Source organism: Lagopus muta, chromosome 12 (assembly GCF_023343835.1).
Source record: "Lagopus muta isolate bLagMut1 chromosome 12, bLagMut1 primary, whole genome shotgun sequence".
Classification (NCBI taxonomy): Eukaryota; Metazoa; Chordata; class Aves; order Galliformes; family Phasianidae; genus Lagopus; species Lagopus muta.
The window spans coordinates 8,433,529-8,447,321 of NC_064444.1; the positions used below are offsets into that span (position 1 = coordinate 8,433,529).

At 40.0% G+C, this 13,793-nt stretch overlaps 1 protein-coding gene across 1 annotated transcript in view; it reads right to left on the bottom strand.

Annotated features, from left to right (window-relative positions):
- Positions 1-13,793, bottom strand: part of CMTM4 (CKLF like MARVEL transmembrane domain containing 4) — a 34,202-nt gene that overhangs the window by 12,624 nt on the left and 7,785 nt on the right. The window contains exon 2 of the mRNA XM_048958573.1: positions 4,490-4,666. Coding sequence (XP_048814530.1) covers positions 4,490-4,666 — 177 coding nt within the window. The remainder of the gene's footprint in view (positions 1-4,489; positions 4,667-13,793) is intronic.

A 13,793-nucleotide genomic window follows, 5' to 3' on the forward strand; every position in this document is an offset into this window, starting at 1 on the left:
TGGTTTCTCAAGCAAAAATAAGTTATAGGTAGAACGAACCAAACTAACTGTATGAGCATTAATCCCCATCTCTTGTTTATTTGGGCTTACACAGGTAAAGAAGCATTTCACCCAGCTAAACAAACCAGCTTCTGCTATTCAAGACACACAAACTTCACCCCCCTCCCACAAAGCATACCCAACAGTTCCAGAAACACACCAGAGACATGCAGGGCCACTCCGGCTGTGCAGAGGTGCCCTGGCCTCCTGCTCACCACACGTCGCTGCTTCCCTGTTTTCTGAGAAGCCATCCTATGCACAGATGGGACCACTTCTCCTCACTATGCAACAGACCCCATTAGCAATAAATACCAGGCCAGGTAATACTCAATACTCTGGGGTATTCTAAGCTTATGTTTGTTTTACTTAAGTAGTAACACGCTACTGTTTATATTAGGCTGCACAAAGTAACTGCCCAAAGAACAAACCTGGAGGAAATAAATTCTGATAATCTTTTTTTAATCTGTCATTACTCACTTTCATCCTCAGAAGGCATCACTATTTTGACAATGCTAAAAATAAAAGTGAGAAAGGACTTGCTCATTCGACAGCTAAACAAGCCAAAGAAAAGCAAGATATTTTCAAAAGAAATAAAAATGAAAGGGAGGAGGGGAAATAAAAATGATCAAGTTTGCCCTGGGAAGGCCTTTGAAGTACATCTTTGTAATTATACTCCTCAAGCCAAGGCTGGCAAGGACTTTTGTCAATCTGGCACCACATCAAGGTTCCTGTCAATTACCACTGTCAGTTACTTGCCCACGAGGCTTTCTCTCCCTAACAACTGAAAACAAAAACAAAAAACATTTTCCAGAACTGCACAGACTAAAAGATGCTTCCACAGTTCCAGAGCATATTTAAAATATTTTTTTAAAAAATGTTCAACATCTATTGAAATTCTTTTTGTCTACAAAGACATAACTAGTCCATTCCACTGGCTGATTATAGAACATGTCTAACAACTTGCACTTGTTTCATCACTCAAACTCTCAAAGAAATACTGTCAAACTCCAGTTCTCTGCCATCATTTCCTTCCCTCCCCACACCATCTCGGGTACAGCAGTGTTACTGTGGATCCCCCCCAGACAGACAGGAATTCATCAGAAGAAAGAAGTTACCGCAGACACCTCCATTACATTTTTCACTGCAGCCTTACGAGAGGGCCACAGCACCCACGTATTTGGATGCAAGATCTCAAGCTCACCTTGTAGATAAGACTCAAATAATGAAATTAAAATATATAAATATAGCCAAACACAAAATGAAGGGAAGATTAGGTTATTAATCTACACTGAATACGATACTTCAAAGCAACAGCTCATCAGCTTAGCAGAAATCTCTGCTGTAGTGTGCAGTACATTCCCCCATGCCATTTACAAGTCTCCTTGCAGAATAGGCTCCCTTTCAGTTGTAAAGCATAAAGGAAATGGAAATTTCCACTGACAGGTTCCCAGAACTGCACAACATTGATAGAGCTGTGCAAGAGACAAGTGACTGTTTTTTCATCTCACTGCAACAAACCCTTCTTTCCAATGCACCCAAGCAAAGTTCTATCCTTCTCCAAGCTTCTTTCATGTTTATCTCAGGAAAATGTAAAAACTGGCTGACAAGTCTCTAATTAGGATGAAAGCAAAGCTCTTTTCCTCAAATGACTAAAAATGAAGCAAACAGAAAGTGACAAATCCGGTACATCTGTGTGTGCGCGCGCGCGTGTGTGTGTGTATACACAGCTCTGCTAGATACTGATTCTTATTTTTCTCCTTACCACAGACAGCAGAGAATATTCATAATGCATTAGAAAAGTCTAATCTTATTGTAGTTCTAAAGGAAACAATCCTGTATTGGACAAAAGCAGTCGATGGGCTAATTTTCCAACATGAGGGACTGTTTGAAAAACAAAGGATTTTCCTAGAAAGTCTGTGAGCATGCCGAGTTTAAAGGAAAACTCCTGACTACACTTAACACTATAAAATTCTTTCAAGCCTCTTCATCTCAAACAGCTTCCAAAAGCAAGGCTTGAGACTCTTCACAGGGGAAACACTCGTTATAAAATCATAAAAGCACTATATAAATTTCTACATAAGTAGCAATTTTTTCCTACAGAATTGAGGAATGTGGAAATGTAGTTCAGAAAGCAATTCCTGTGATAACCATCTCAGAGCAGCAGGAAAATTATTGAAATAACTGTCAAAACACAGGAAAGTATGAAATATGGAAAGAAGAAAATAACGTGTGAGTATATGTCTATACTGTAAAGAATAAAATGACAAAATAAGCAGGAAAAAAATGAGGCAGAAAGCACACAATCCTCCATTCTTAGATTCTCTACTAACTTTCACAAAGTTACAGACTACAGCTATCAGAATAATGAAGATACTTCTAGAAGACAGTACTAGTAAAGGTCCCATCAGACTGCTCATTATTAAAATAAGTAAATAACCCGAGGAGGAAGGTTGGTCTCAGCAGTTAATGGACATCGTAAGCTTCCAGTTCTCATCTCTATTAGAGATCTCTGGAATACTTACTCAAAAGAAGAGACTTGTAAAATGATAACAATTTACTTTAACCCCTGTTAATACGATTAAAAAAAAAAAGAAAGCCAAAACATTTGCAGAGTATTCCGTTTGCCCTTCAGATTGAAGCCTGATCATGTCACACTCCTCCAAGCTGTAGAGGTGCTGGTTTCAGGGTGTAATAATCCCCCTAAATAGAGGGCTCAAAACAACTTTATTTTTTTTTAACTAGTTGGATTTTTAAGCACTCTTTTCTCTAAAGATCTCCAACACTGAGTACTATGCAGAGATACACAATGCTGCACTCAAAGCAGCAATTCTTATCACTCCATTACCAGAAAAGTGTTGCTCAAATCTGTAAGAAGTCAGTGGCTGAAAAGACCCACCCAGTCATATCACTGATTATCTCCTGCAATACGGAAGGAAAGGCAGTAAAAGTCAGCCTTCGTACTTACATAAATTCAGCACACTGTCACAATGTTCTTGTAGCCAACAGAACAAAAGCTACCAGCACAAAGGAGCAAGGGCATGCAAAGTCATCAACGTGACTCTTCCAGTGATCCGGCTCAGTCATGGTCACTTGGCAAACCACTCACCAGTCTCCTGATAAAAATTATCTTAGTCAAGCTTACTTTCAGCATAAGTTGGGTCTAGTATTCACTCTTATCACACCAGGAAAACCATCTTCTGTGACACTGATGCAACAATCATGCCCTCATACGTCCTACCAGCATATTTCGGAGCTGTGTCATTTATAAAGGCCGTTGCTGCAATGGCTAATAAACACGCCAGTAAAAGAAAGAAATCACCTTCTTTCTGCAACTTGCCACAAAGATAAACACTGAAAATGCCAGCAAAAGAGAAGGAAGGAGAAAAGGCAAGACAACCCGTTAAAATTCCAGTGGCTCCACTGGTTTTGTTTGCAAGCCACCTGTATCTACCTCACCTACAGTTGCCACTCACATTCCTCAATCTACCCCAATCTTAACAAGTACTGCTAGGAAGAATACTCTCAATAAAACATGGATCCCTAGGGTACAAAGAATCATCTATTTTCACATTCCTCTCTCATTTTAGAAAGGTCATTTAGGCTTACAAACAGCAAGTTGCAACAATAACAACTGACATTAAAAGAAAATCACAACAGAAGCCTGGAAAGTACTGCGAGCAGTCTAAAGCACCACTTACAAAAATACATTAGAACATATGCACATATGTATATGTATTATCTGTACTGTGCAAAAGAACTGATATAAACATTGTTCTTAAGATGACAGATCTTTTGGTAGAATAACTCATGTTAATTCTGTGATCTGTTTATGCAGCTCAATCTGAACATTTAACTCATAATATAGCATGGAAATGGAGACTTGTACAAAAGGAATGTGCATTGCCAGCAGTTTTTTTCCCAAAGCTCCTTGTATTTGAGAACATATCAAGCATTGCCAGTTGATGTTTAACAGTTAGGGGTGTAAACAATTCAACGCTTAACTTTCAGAGAAAGCTTACAATATTTTTGCCCAAGGATTACATTAATCTGTGTAAGAAAATATATGCAGCACCAGAATTCTAATATAAAAAACAGCTTATGAAAGAACAACAGGCTACTGTAAATATCACATCTGTCAAAGTTAAATAAATACAGACTGCATTTTTATCCACTTCATCAACAAACAGTAATTGCTGGCAGTAGCAGTAAGTCCTTCCTTCCAAACAGAATCTACCAGAAAAGAATTTTAGCTCTATTTAACATAGTTTAATCTTGCTACACTGCAAAGCTCATTCTGCTGTTAGTATTCAAAGTAATATAAACTATACAATTCAGTCACCATAGAACATACATACAGAATCTTAAACATTAGCAGTAGAAAGTAAAGTTCAAAGACCAAACTTAAAAACAGTTCTGCAGTTTTTAGCAGCAAGGATTTGTACAAACTTACAGTGAGATTCCAGTTGATCTGTGGTATTCTTGTGTGAAGATTTAGACTGAACATAAGCAACAGAACTCCAGTAACCACCAATGCACTACAGCTCACAAACTCGAAGAAATAAAGGCCTTCGCAAGGGGAGCATTCCATGATGGTCTCTATGCAGATGAATGCAATCAGTGCCAAAACCTAGGAAGAAAAACAAGTGGAAAAAATATAAATAGATTTCTACATTTCGAAAATAGCCACAAGTATTCCTGAAATTTCCATTGGGAACATGATCAGTTTACACTCCGGAACGTGTGATTTCAGTTTGTAACAGGGCACTGCCTAAGAGCAAAAACAAAAGCAAATTAATGCAAGACTTTCCGAGTATCTCCTGTTCAAGAAAGTCTATTTTAGGAGAATTACAAGGAGTCCAACATCAAAGTGATGGAGACACCCAGTAATGCATGAAACCCCTCCAGGCCTTTGGCTAAACACGTGAAATGGTACCCCACACATTTTATTTCATTATATGCTATTCCAAAACTTAAAGATCAAATGCATTTGTCTTTTGGGCCAGAATCAATCTCATTTATGTAGTATTATCATAGCATGATTGTTAAAGACATTTCAATCAAGCTATTATTTTGAATTCGATATCAGCTTGAAAACTAAGAAGCACAGATTCCGGATCTCTACCAGCTTCCAAAAGCACCTGCCTGTTTGCATGTTCATCACCATCAATACACTGTAATTTCTATGAAAACGCATACTTTGCTCCCTCAGTGATGAGAAAATAAAACCAGTAGCTAACATACTGAGCAGAAAACAACTGAACTCCTGGCACTATAAGCTAACCATTATCCAAGTCAGATGTATGTCACACCCAATGCAAAAGTGATCTTGGCAGAGAGTAGACTTCTGCTACAGCGTAATTCACTGTTTAGGATAAAACAGCAAAACTCACTACCTGCTTCATACACAAAGCTGAAATACAGAAGACGACAAGCAGCAACATTAGCTACCATTAACACCTACAGGAAGTACAAATCTTACGTAAGTGCATGTTTCAAACTGATTCCTCTTTAAAAATAAATGGTAAAAGAAAACCAGTGCCAGGGATGCTTCCCCTACATTTTCCACAGCAAGCAAGGAAGGCCTTTAAGAATGTTTTGCTTTGTTTTCAAGACAACACCCACCCACCAACCCACTCACATTTCTCAGAAAGAACTCACTTTTTTGCTCCACCACAAAATTCTGCTGTGACCTCAGTTAAGTCACTTCAATTTGAGGGTGAAGAACATACAGAGTTGCCTCTCCAGGGCTAAATGTCTCAAATGGAATGCCTCGCAAAAACCAAAGCTAGCAGAAGCCACAACACCAACTGGTTTCTTCTAAACTGCCCTTTGCAAATTTCAATCATATTTTTGCAAATACCCTCTCTTCCAGCACTCCCTGCACTTCATATGGTAATTTGTGTCTGTCTCCTATCAGCTAAAATGGCATGATGAAGAAAAAAAGATTCTGAAAGGACAGTTAGTTTTTGCCACTGAAATCAGTAGTAATACCACGTTTGGGATATCACTCCCATGCATTGCCTTAGCCACATACTTCAGAATACAGTAGTTAATTTAAGTTTAAAAACAGAGTAAAACAAAACCAGTTTTAATTAAAAAATCACACTTGGCTAGGAAGTCTCTCACAGCTCATTTAGCATGAGGTCTTTATAACAGCACACACTACACTAATTTTTGCTAGCTACCCGAGCAGGCTGGTTTTGAAACAAATTCTGAACAGATACCCAGTGATTGAACACTTGAAGTTGGTTTTTATCCTTGGCATTGAACAGCTATGGAAAGTTGGAAAAAAACAACAATATGCATTGAAAATTAGAATCCAACTATGAGTTTAACAATGACCAAAAAATTAAAAAACTGTCCAGAAAGCAGCTTCATTTTACAATAGAGCATGCAATGAAGTTCATGTTTTCTGTGAACAAGTGTCAGAACTGAAGAATAATTTTAAGAAACACAGACCTTAAAAAAGAAAAATCTTAAATGTCTCAAGTGGGATCAAAATTCAGGATTAATGCTAGAAGTCACAGTGAATTGGCAACACAGAAACTTTTAAATATTCATTGTTCACTGGAACAGGTTGCCCAAGGAGGCTGTGGATGCCCCATCCATGGAGGCATTCGAGGCCAGGCTGGATTTGGCTCTGGGCAGCCTGGTCTGATGGTTGGTGACCCTGCACATAGCAGGGTGGTTGAAGCTAGATGATCACTGCGGTTCTTTTCAGCCCAAGCCATTCTACAATTCTATGACATATTCCAATAGAATAAACTCTCCAGTGTCCTTGCCACCATTTTTGATGTATTATAACCCTAATAAACATTTTATTGTTTTAAAGGAAATGGTTCTGCAATATTCTCTCGAAATACTGTCGCACGAGCTCAAACAATATTAGGTTCCTTTTCTAAAAATATGAACAGCTCTGAGCAGTGCCAGCAATGTCAGGCCCAAGGAGCCAAAACCCAGGGCACGTCGGTCATTGCGCTGTGCAGCGGCTACTTGGCAGATGGAGCTGTGGTCGTGCTGCTGACAGAATCTCATGCTGGCTTCTCTCCACACAGACGGAATGCTTCCATGAGCAAATGGATGTAGTAGTCAAAGCTCGAAAAGGAAAAAAAAAAAAAAAAAAAAAAAAAAAAAAGCTAAAGTGCTTCTCACTTTTAGAAATAGAATTTAAATTAGATGCTGAAGAGACACTTTTGGGGGGAGGGAAGGAATCATTAGGTGTTAATTGTACGCCCCCAAGCTCAGATGAATATCAATGTAAGTGGAATTGCTTTGAAATGTATTAAGATTTCCTTTTATCCCCTAAGAAATCACAGGAGACACTTACAGGTGAGATGCAGCCTCCTAAGAAAAGCACTAGTTGTATACACTTCAGTGCTAACCCAAATCATTCCAACTATCACCAAAGATGGAGACATGTCACCAGTGTAAGCAGCTCCATGAGCATGCAGCATTCTAGGCTGTGGCAGCTGAGCCTACTGACGTGCCTCCTTAATACATCTGGGAGAAAAACCTCAGCTGCTTCAGTTTATCATAGAAATTCTGACAACAAAGCTGAAGTTGGATTTTGAAAACATGGGCAGAGTAACTCACTAGTAACATGAGGGTTATCATCACGAGTGGATGTGGCCACCTGAATGAGTATTTCCATGCAAACAATTCACGCCCAAGCTTCAGTACATCAAGACTCCAACCAGACGTGTTACCATTTTTCTAAAGAAAAGACTGAAGGCTACCCCCCTACCAGGGCTACAGACAACACTTTCCTCTTAGCCATCAGTTATTTGTCCCACAACAAATGCTATGACAAAAAAAATAAAAGTCAAATTAATTACCACATAAAAAACTACCCTCCCACACAAACTTCCCTTTCTGCAAGCACTAAAAAAAAAAAAAAAAAAGTGTTTATCAAGAAATATTTTCTTTGAAACACCAGGATTACTATATGTTCATAAATTTGCCAGGAGCACCCTCCGAATAATTACATTACTTAATGTTGTGTACATTCTGCAACATGAGCCAATGCAGCTTGCCAGAAGCTATGGTTCTTCCAGCGATCAACTTCATTTTAAAATAACAAACAAAACATGCAACATGTTAACACTGCAAGAAAAACAACTCATTTTCACTGCATCCCGAAACATAGGAAATAGATCATTTCAGGTGGGGTGTGTAAATTAGGCAGTGAATGAATGCAATTTTGGCACACAGAACACCACCTGGTTGATGTGTCGATAAAGTAGACAGATCTGATCATAAGGAAGTACGAACCCAGGAGAGCTGCACAGCAAATCTGGAGGCGGGCTGGAAGTCTTCATCTCAGCTTATTTTCGGACAGAACTCATGGAAGGTTTAGAGCTGATCATTTTGTCCACTTTTCCCATAGAGCTCATTAACTGTAATGAAAACATCTTTCCTGACAACAGAAGCAATCCCTACTTTGGAGTCACACCTCTTTTGGTACTCAAGCGTGATGAGCACCAACGAGAAGTTCTCCAGAAGCAGAAGTTTCAGGGTTGGTTCACTGAGGAAAAATGAGAAGTTGAATGTGGTAGAGATCTCCTCTTACAGGAATAACTGCTCTCTCCCACAAACGACACAGTACAGCTTTCTTGGATAGAGTCAGAAAAGTTCCCTCTGATAGATGAAATGAAACTTTTCAGCTGCTTTCCTCTGCAGTGAGTACTTGGGGGGAGTTTTCTATTCCATCCTAATTTGTTCAATTAGGTAAGATTTATGACGTCGTCTTTCTTTTTCCTCCTTTTTGAGGCTTAGTTTTGGTTTCCCTTCTACTTCCACCCTTCCTAAAGGAACAAAGTAGGTACTGCATCAGTGTGAAACTCTATCCCTACAAAACACTTCTGCTTAATTCTACTGGGCACACAGGTCTATACAAAGGCACCCGAGGCCACTGGCAAAACCACACTTCCCCCAAGCAAAGGAGATGCAAAAGCCAGGTGAACAAAAGCAGGATCGAGAAAAACGAGCTTTACAGGGGAGCTGAGAACAGTTCAGGGTGTGCCCAGACTTGCAGCCCAGCAAAGGCAGAGCACCTCGAGCTCTGTGATGGAAGGAACTTCCCAGTCGCCTCATTCCTCACTGCCCACTACTGCCCAGAGCAAAAGCCAAAAATCTCCAATGACAGCACCAAGTACAAGTATTATTTCCCTACAATGATTTTGGGAGCTTTTTCATTTTAATTAACTGGCAACCTATTAGCCAATATCACTGGTCGGGACACCTAGGACTGCCAAGGGAACTCACATACAACCTGAGGCTATTCTATTCAAGAGTAGCAAAGCCCATCTGTCAGCTCAATTCAGAAGCCCCTTGCTGGAAAGGGATGAAGCTACTACAATTAAGAGCCTTTTAATTATTGAAAGAGAGTCTCCACATTTGGATTCAACATTTGTTGAATCAGGCACATCAGCTTCATACCTCTATTGTAATTGTCTCAATTTTCCTGTAAATTCCCCTGGAGAAGAGACCTTAATGAAGAAATCATCTGCCTTAGGGCTATGTGAATGGCTTATATTTACATCATCTTCTTGGCAATGCAGGCACATCAGACTTAAAGTACTGTATTTCCCCAAATGGAGAAAATGTGTTATGACAGGCACCCGACGACGAAAGCAAGCTTTCAGGAGCTTGCTAACGCTGCATCTCTCCTGTCAAAGATAAAACACGCCGTGCTTTATTTTGGGAAAAAAATAATTTAAAAAATAATCCAACAGCTTCGCACTAAAATAAAAAGACAGTTCTGCAATGAAAACAAAGTTAAGAAATGAGAGTTTTCCTGTTTATCTATGAGGTTACCACAGAAAGCCATACTGTGTGGTTCAATGACATGATTATGCATCATTTCCAAAAACCCACTAAACGGTCAGCATTTTTTCTGCCTGAAAAATACCCACAGAATATCAGTAAGAATGTCACACTACCAAGACATTTCTACATCCAGACTGTTTAAATTAATGGTACAGTAAAATACACATGCACAAAATTGAGAAGAAATAAATTGCTTTTGCACCACTTAAAGTATCTGAAGACATTTAACTTTCTTGAATTAAAACCTAGATTTATTGTTCTCATTTACTTGGCCCAGCAGTTCTAACTTAATGTATGAAACCAAACGGGTCTCATTCCTTGCAAAGCACATGCATTTCCCACATCTAAAACAGCTGGCACAGAGATGAATATTCGGGATCATATGGCTGAAATGCAGTACTGCTTCTCCAGCAGGAAACCATCTTTTACCCGAAGCAGAAGAATGGTTGATTTCCCGCCTGTTCTTTGTCTGTATCCTTAAGACCAAAAGAAATGTGTTATTAACTCCGGTAATTGGACTGCAAGGAGCTTTAAATCACAAATGAGCATTAAGCTTTTCTTAAAGGCAAATTTAGGAAAACGATGCTTACCAGAGAAGGAAGCTTAAGCGAGCACAAGTAACTCAGCACCCTGCATAAGCTGTGCTCAAATGGCACAAAAACATAACATGAAACAAATTCAGAAAAACTCAGCAAGACTTCTGGAATTCAACTTGGATTTGGTATTGCGAGTGATGATAGAAACAATACCAGAATCATTTGAACTTCAGACCTCACTGCACCTCTAAGGTTGCATGTAGCTGCAATCGAGTTTCCACTGTTCCTTCCTTCCTTTTTGGGTGTAACACAGCAAGCATTCAGCACATTAAATATTGAGGAATCTTTACTAAATCAGCTGACAGTTTGCCACCACCATCCATTTTCTGTAACCTTCCAAAGATTCATCCACTGCTGACTTCCTTTCCTCTACTTAGGCAGAAGACCAATTCTAAATACAGAACATATTTCTGAGGCCAGAAACATTTTGCTGGCGCATTTTAGGAGTCATACTTAAGAATGAGCAAACTTCTTAAGACTCAAAGTTAACAACAGAAAGTTACTTGCTTTGAAACAATATGCATGTCAAAACTTACCTTCCAGAAAACAAACCCAGACTGAACTAAAAACAGAAGAGATCCTCACCTGACTCAAACAGAAATGCACAAGTTCTACAAGTGAAATTAATCGTGGCATCTAGAACGGAAGAAATCTACAAATAGTACTTATTTCCTGCTCTATATGCATCGGGACCATTTTGCTTATTGCCTGTACACGCCTAGACAACAAACATTTCATCTGCTACGTCTACGCAAAACCAATTGCAACTCAGATGCTGTAAAACACAGTATGTTTTGCAGTAGGGAAATGTTTGAGGTTGGGTGGTTTTTTTTTTGTTTTGTTTGGATTTTTTTGCTTGTTTGTTTTTAAAGAAAAACATATATAGCTCTTCCTGTTACTGGTCTGCCAAATAATTTGGGTTTTTTTCATATTACGATAATATTGTTCTTAGAGAAAATCCATTGTAGCATTACAAGTAATACATCCACGGGCAGACAGCTATGATGCCAAAAGCAGCAGAGCCCAGGCCTACAGGGCTCCTGTCCAGGAATCCCAAGAGCTGCCACCACCCCAGTGTCACCTCTACTTGGTGCCATTTACACCTAAGATTCTCTAATCCTAACTCCCCAGGAATGGCTCAGAGCAACAACAGTGACCACACTTCTCCAAAGTATCAAGTGACAGCAGGCAGATGAGCCCACCTTAGCAAAGGCTTCCTTGTACTGAGCGACACAGCCCCGATGAGCAGCCACAGCAGACCCACACTGCTCTGTGCAGGACAATGCTGCAGCACCAGACCCTACCACAGCCCTGCCACCTCCGTCTCCTTCCTCCATGCAAGAGATGCTGCTGCCTGCACAGCAATACACCTCTTCTAGGTGTAGACAAGACTTAGATAAAAAAGAGATATAACATCACCCGTCCCGTAAGAAAAAAGCCTATCAGCAGTTCCATAGCAACCCCATCCCAAAAGGCATCCATCTGAATATCACATACGAGCAAGGCAAACAAACCACGCAAACTGTAAGCAGCTTCTCCCACTGATTCCTTTCAACACAAACTTAAGCCCCTGATCCCCAGGAACTACAACTGCTGCACACTGCAATTCCACGTACGTTCATAATGACAGGAAATGCAAGACAGTAAGGACCAGAAGCCCAGCATAGCAGGTTGTACATCCCTATCTTGCTCATCCTTTCATATGGCACACCTACCTCTTACGCAGCCATGCTCATAAATGTACAGGCTTATTCTAGATCCACAATACTGCACTGGGCCAATGGCTTCAGTGAGTAAACATAAATACTCCATTACAGCAGGTCAGTTTCCCCCATCTCTCTTCACAGTCTCTTGATATTTGAGGCTTTGTTTTCCTCTTCATTGCCTCATACTCACTCTGACAGATATTTGTCAGCAGAACCTTTTACAGCCACCTCTCTCTCACTCCCAAGCTTTACAAGGCAGACTCCGCAACACACTGCCTACTGCAAGACAGCAAACGTGGTGAATCACAGAATCATAGCATGATTTGGGTTGCAAGAGGCCCTTAAGGTCACCTAGTTCCAACCCCCTGCTAAAAGCAGGGACATGTCCCTCTTGACCAGGTTGCTCACAGGCCCATCCAGCCTGGCCTTGAACGCCTCCAGGGATTGGGCATTCACAGCCTCACTGATCAACTTGTTCCAGTGTCTCACCACCCTCACAGTAAAGAATTTCTTCCTAATATCTAGTCTAAAACCCTGTGAGCAGCCCTACAAGCCTGACCCGGCCACCCCAATGCCAAGGGACAGACAGACACACCAAGGGCACAGATCCATGTAGACCAACCACTGCAGGCAGCACCTCACACTTCAGGGCAGATAAGAAGTACAATTAAATCAAATGCATAACAGAAAGGTGGAAATACTTTAAGTGTGAAGCTACTCAGTTCAGTTTCTTCAAGTCTAATTTTATCACAATTTGACTGGCATTTGTGTATCATGCTCTTAGACGTGCTGGGTAAGGATAGGTCAGAAAAACATCACACATTTCTTCAGTGTCGCACTAAATTTAATTCTGTACACTCTGAATCCTTTGCATCCTCCTCAATCGCTGGCAGCTGCACTTACAGAGGCAGAAAAAGGAGGAAGAATAAAATGCTTTTCCAGAAGTCCCATTTACTGCTAGTCATACTCACGCAGTATTATTAAAATAGTAACACAGTAAAAACTGACTAAAGGAAACAGAATGGGGAAAAATTTTCTTAACAGCTGAGTTCAAGAAAAGTTTAGTAACCCTCTCCCTGTTGACACCAAGAAAGAGGAAGATGCATCTGAGCTTCCTGAAGGTGAATGGTTTGTCTTAACGACTATCGTAACTATTAGTCGCACTGAAAGGCCTTGGTCTTGTTTCAGCACTTACTAGTTTAAGAACGATAACATGTTTTCTATTACATCAAGCCACAAGAACTCATAACTTATCATACCTTTGCCATCAAAAAAAAATCAGCTCTACACAGCTGCCCTATTTTTGTCTTTGGGCTGCACACATGTTCTGTACACTGGGCACACACACTCTCTCTGCTGGAACACAACATGTTCTTGACATGGCACTTGTGCGATTCCTAAATCAAGTATACAGATGTGGGCTACTCTGCAGTTATGAGAATTCCTAACTCAGCTCCTAAAAAAAAAAAAAATTTTTTTTTAAATTAACAAAACAGTATTTCTGGTCTGCTTTGCTCATTCATAAGCCAACCTGTGCTGGAAACCACACTAGTTCAAACAACATTAAAACACAGCACCATAAATTCTGTAACAAACAGAAGGATAAATTAATTGGTTTTAAAAG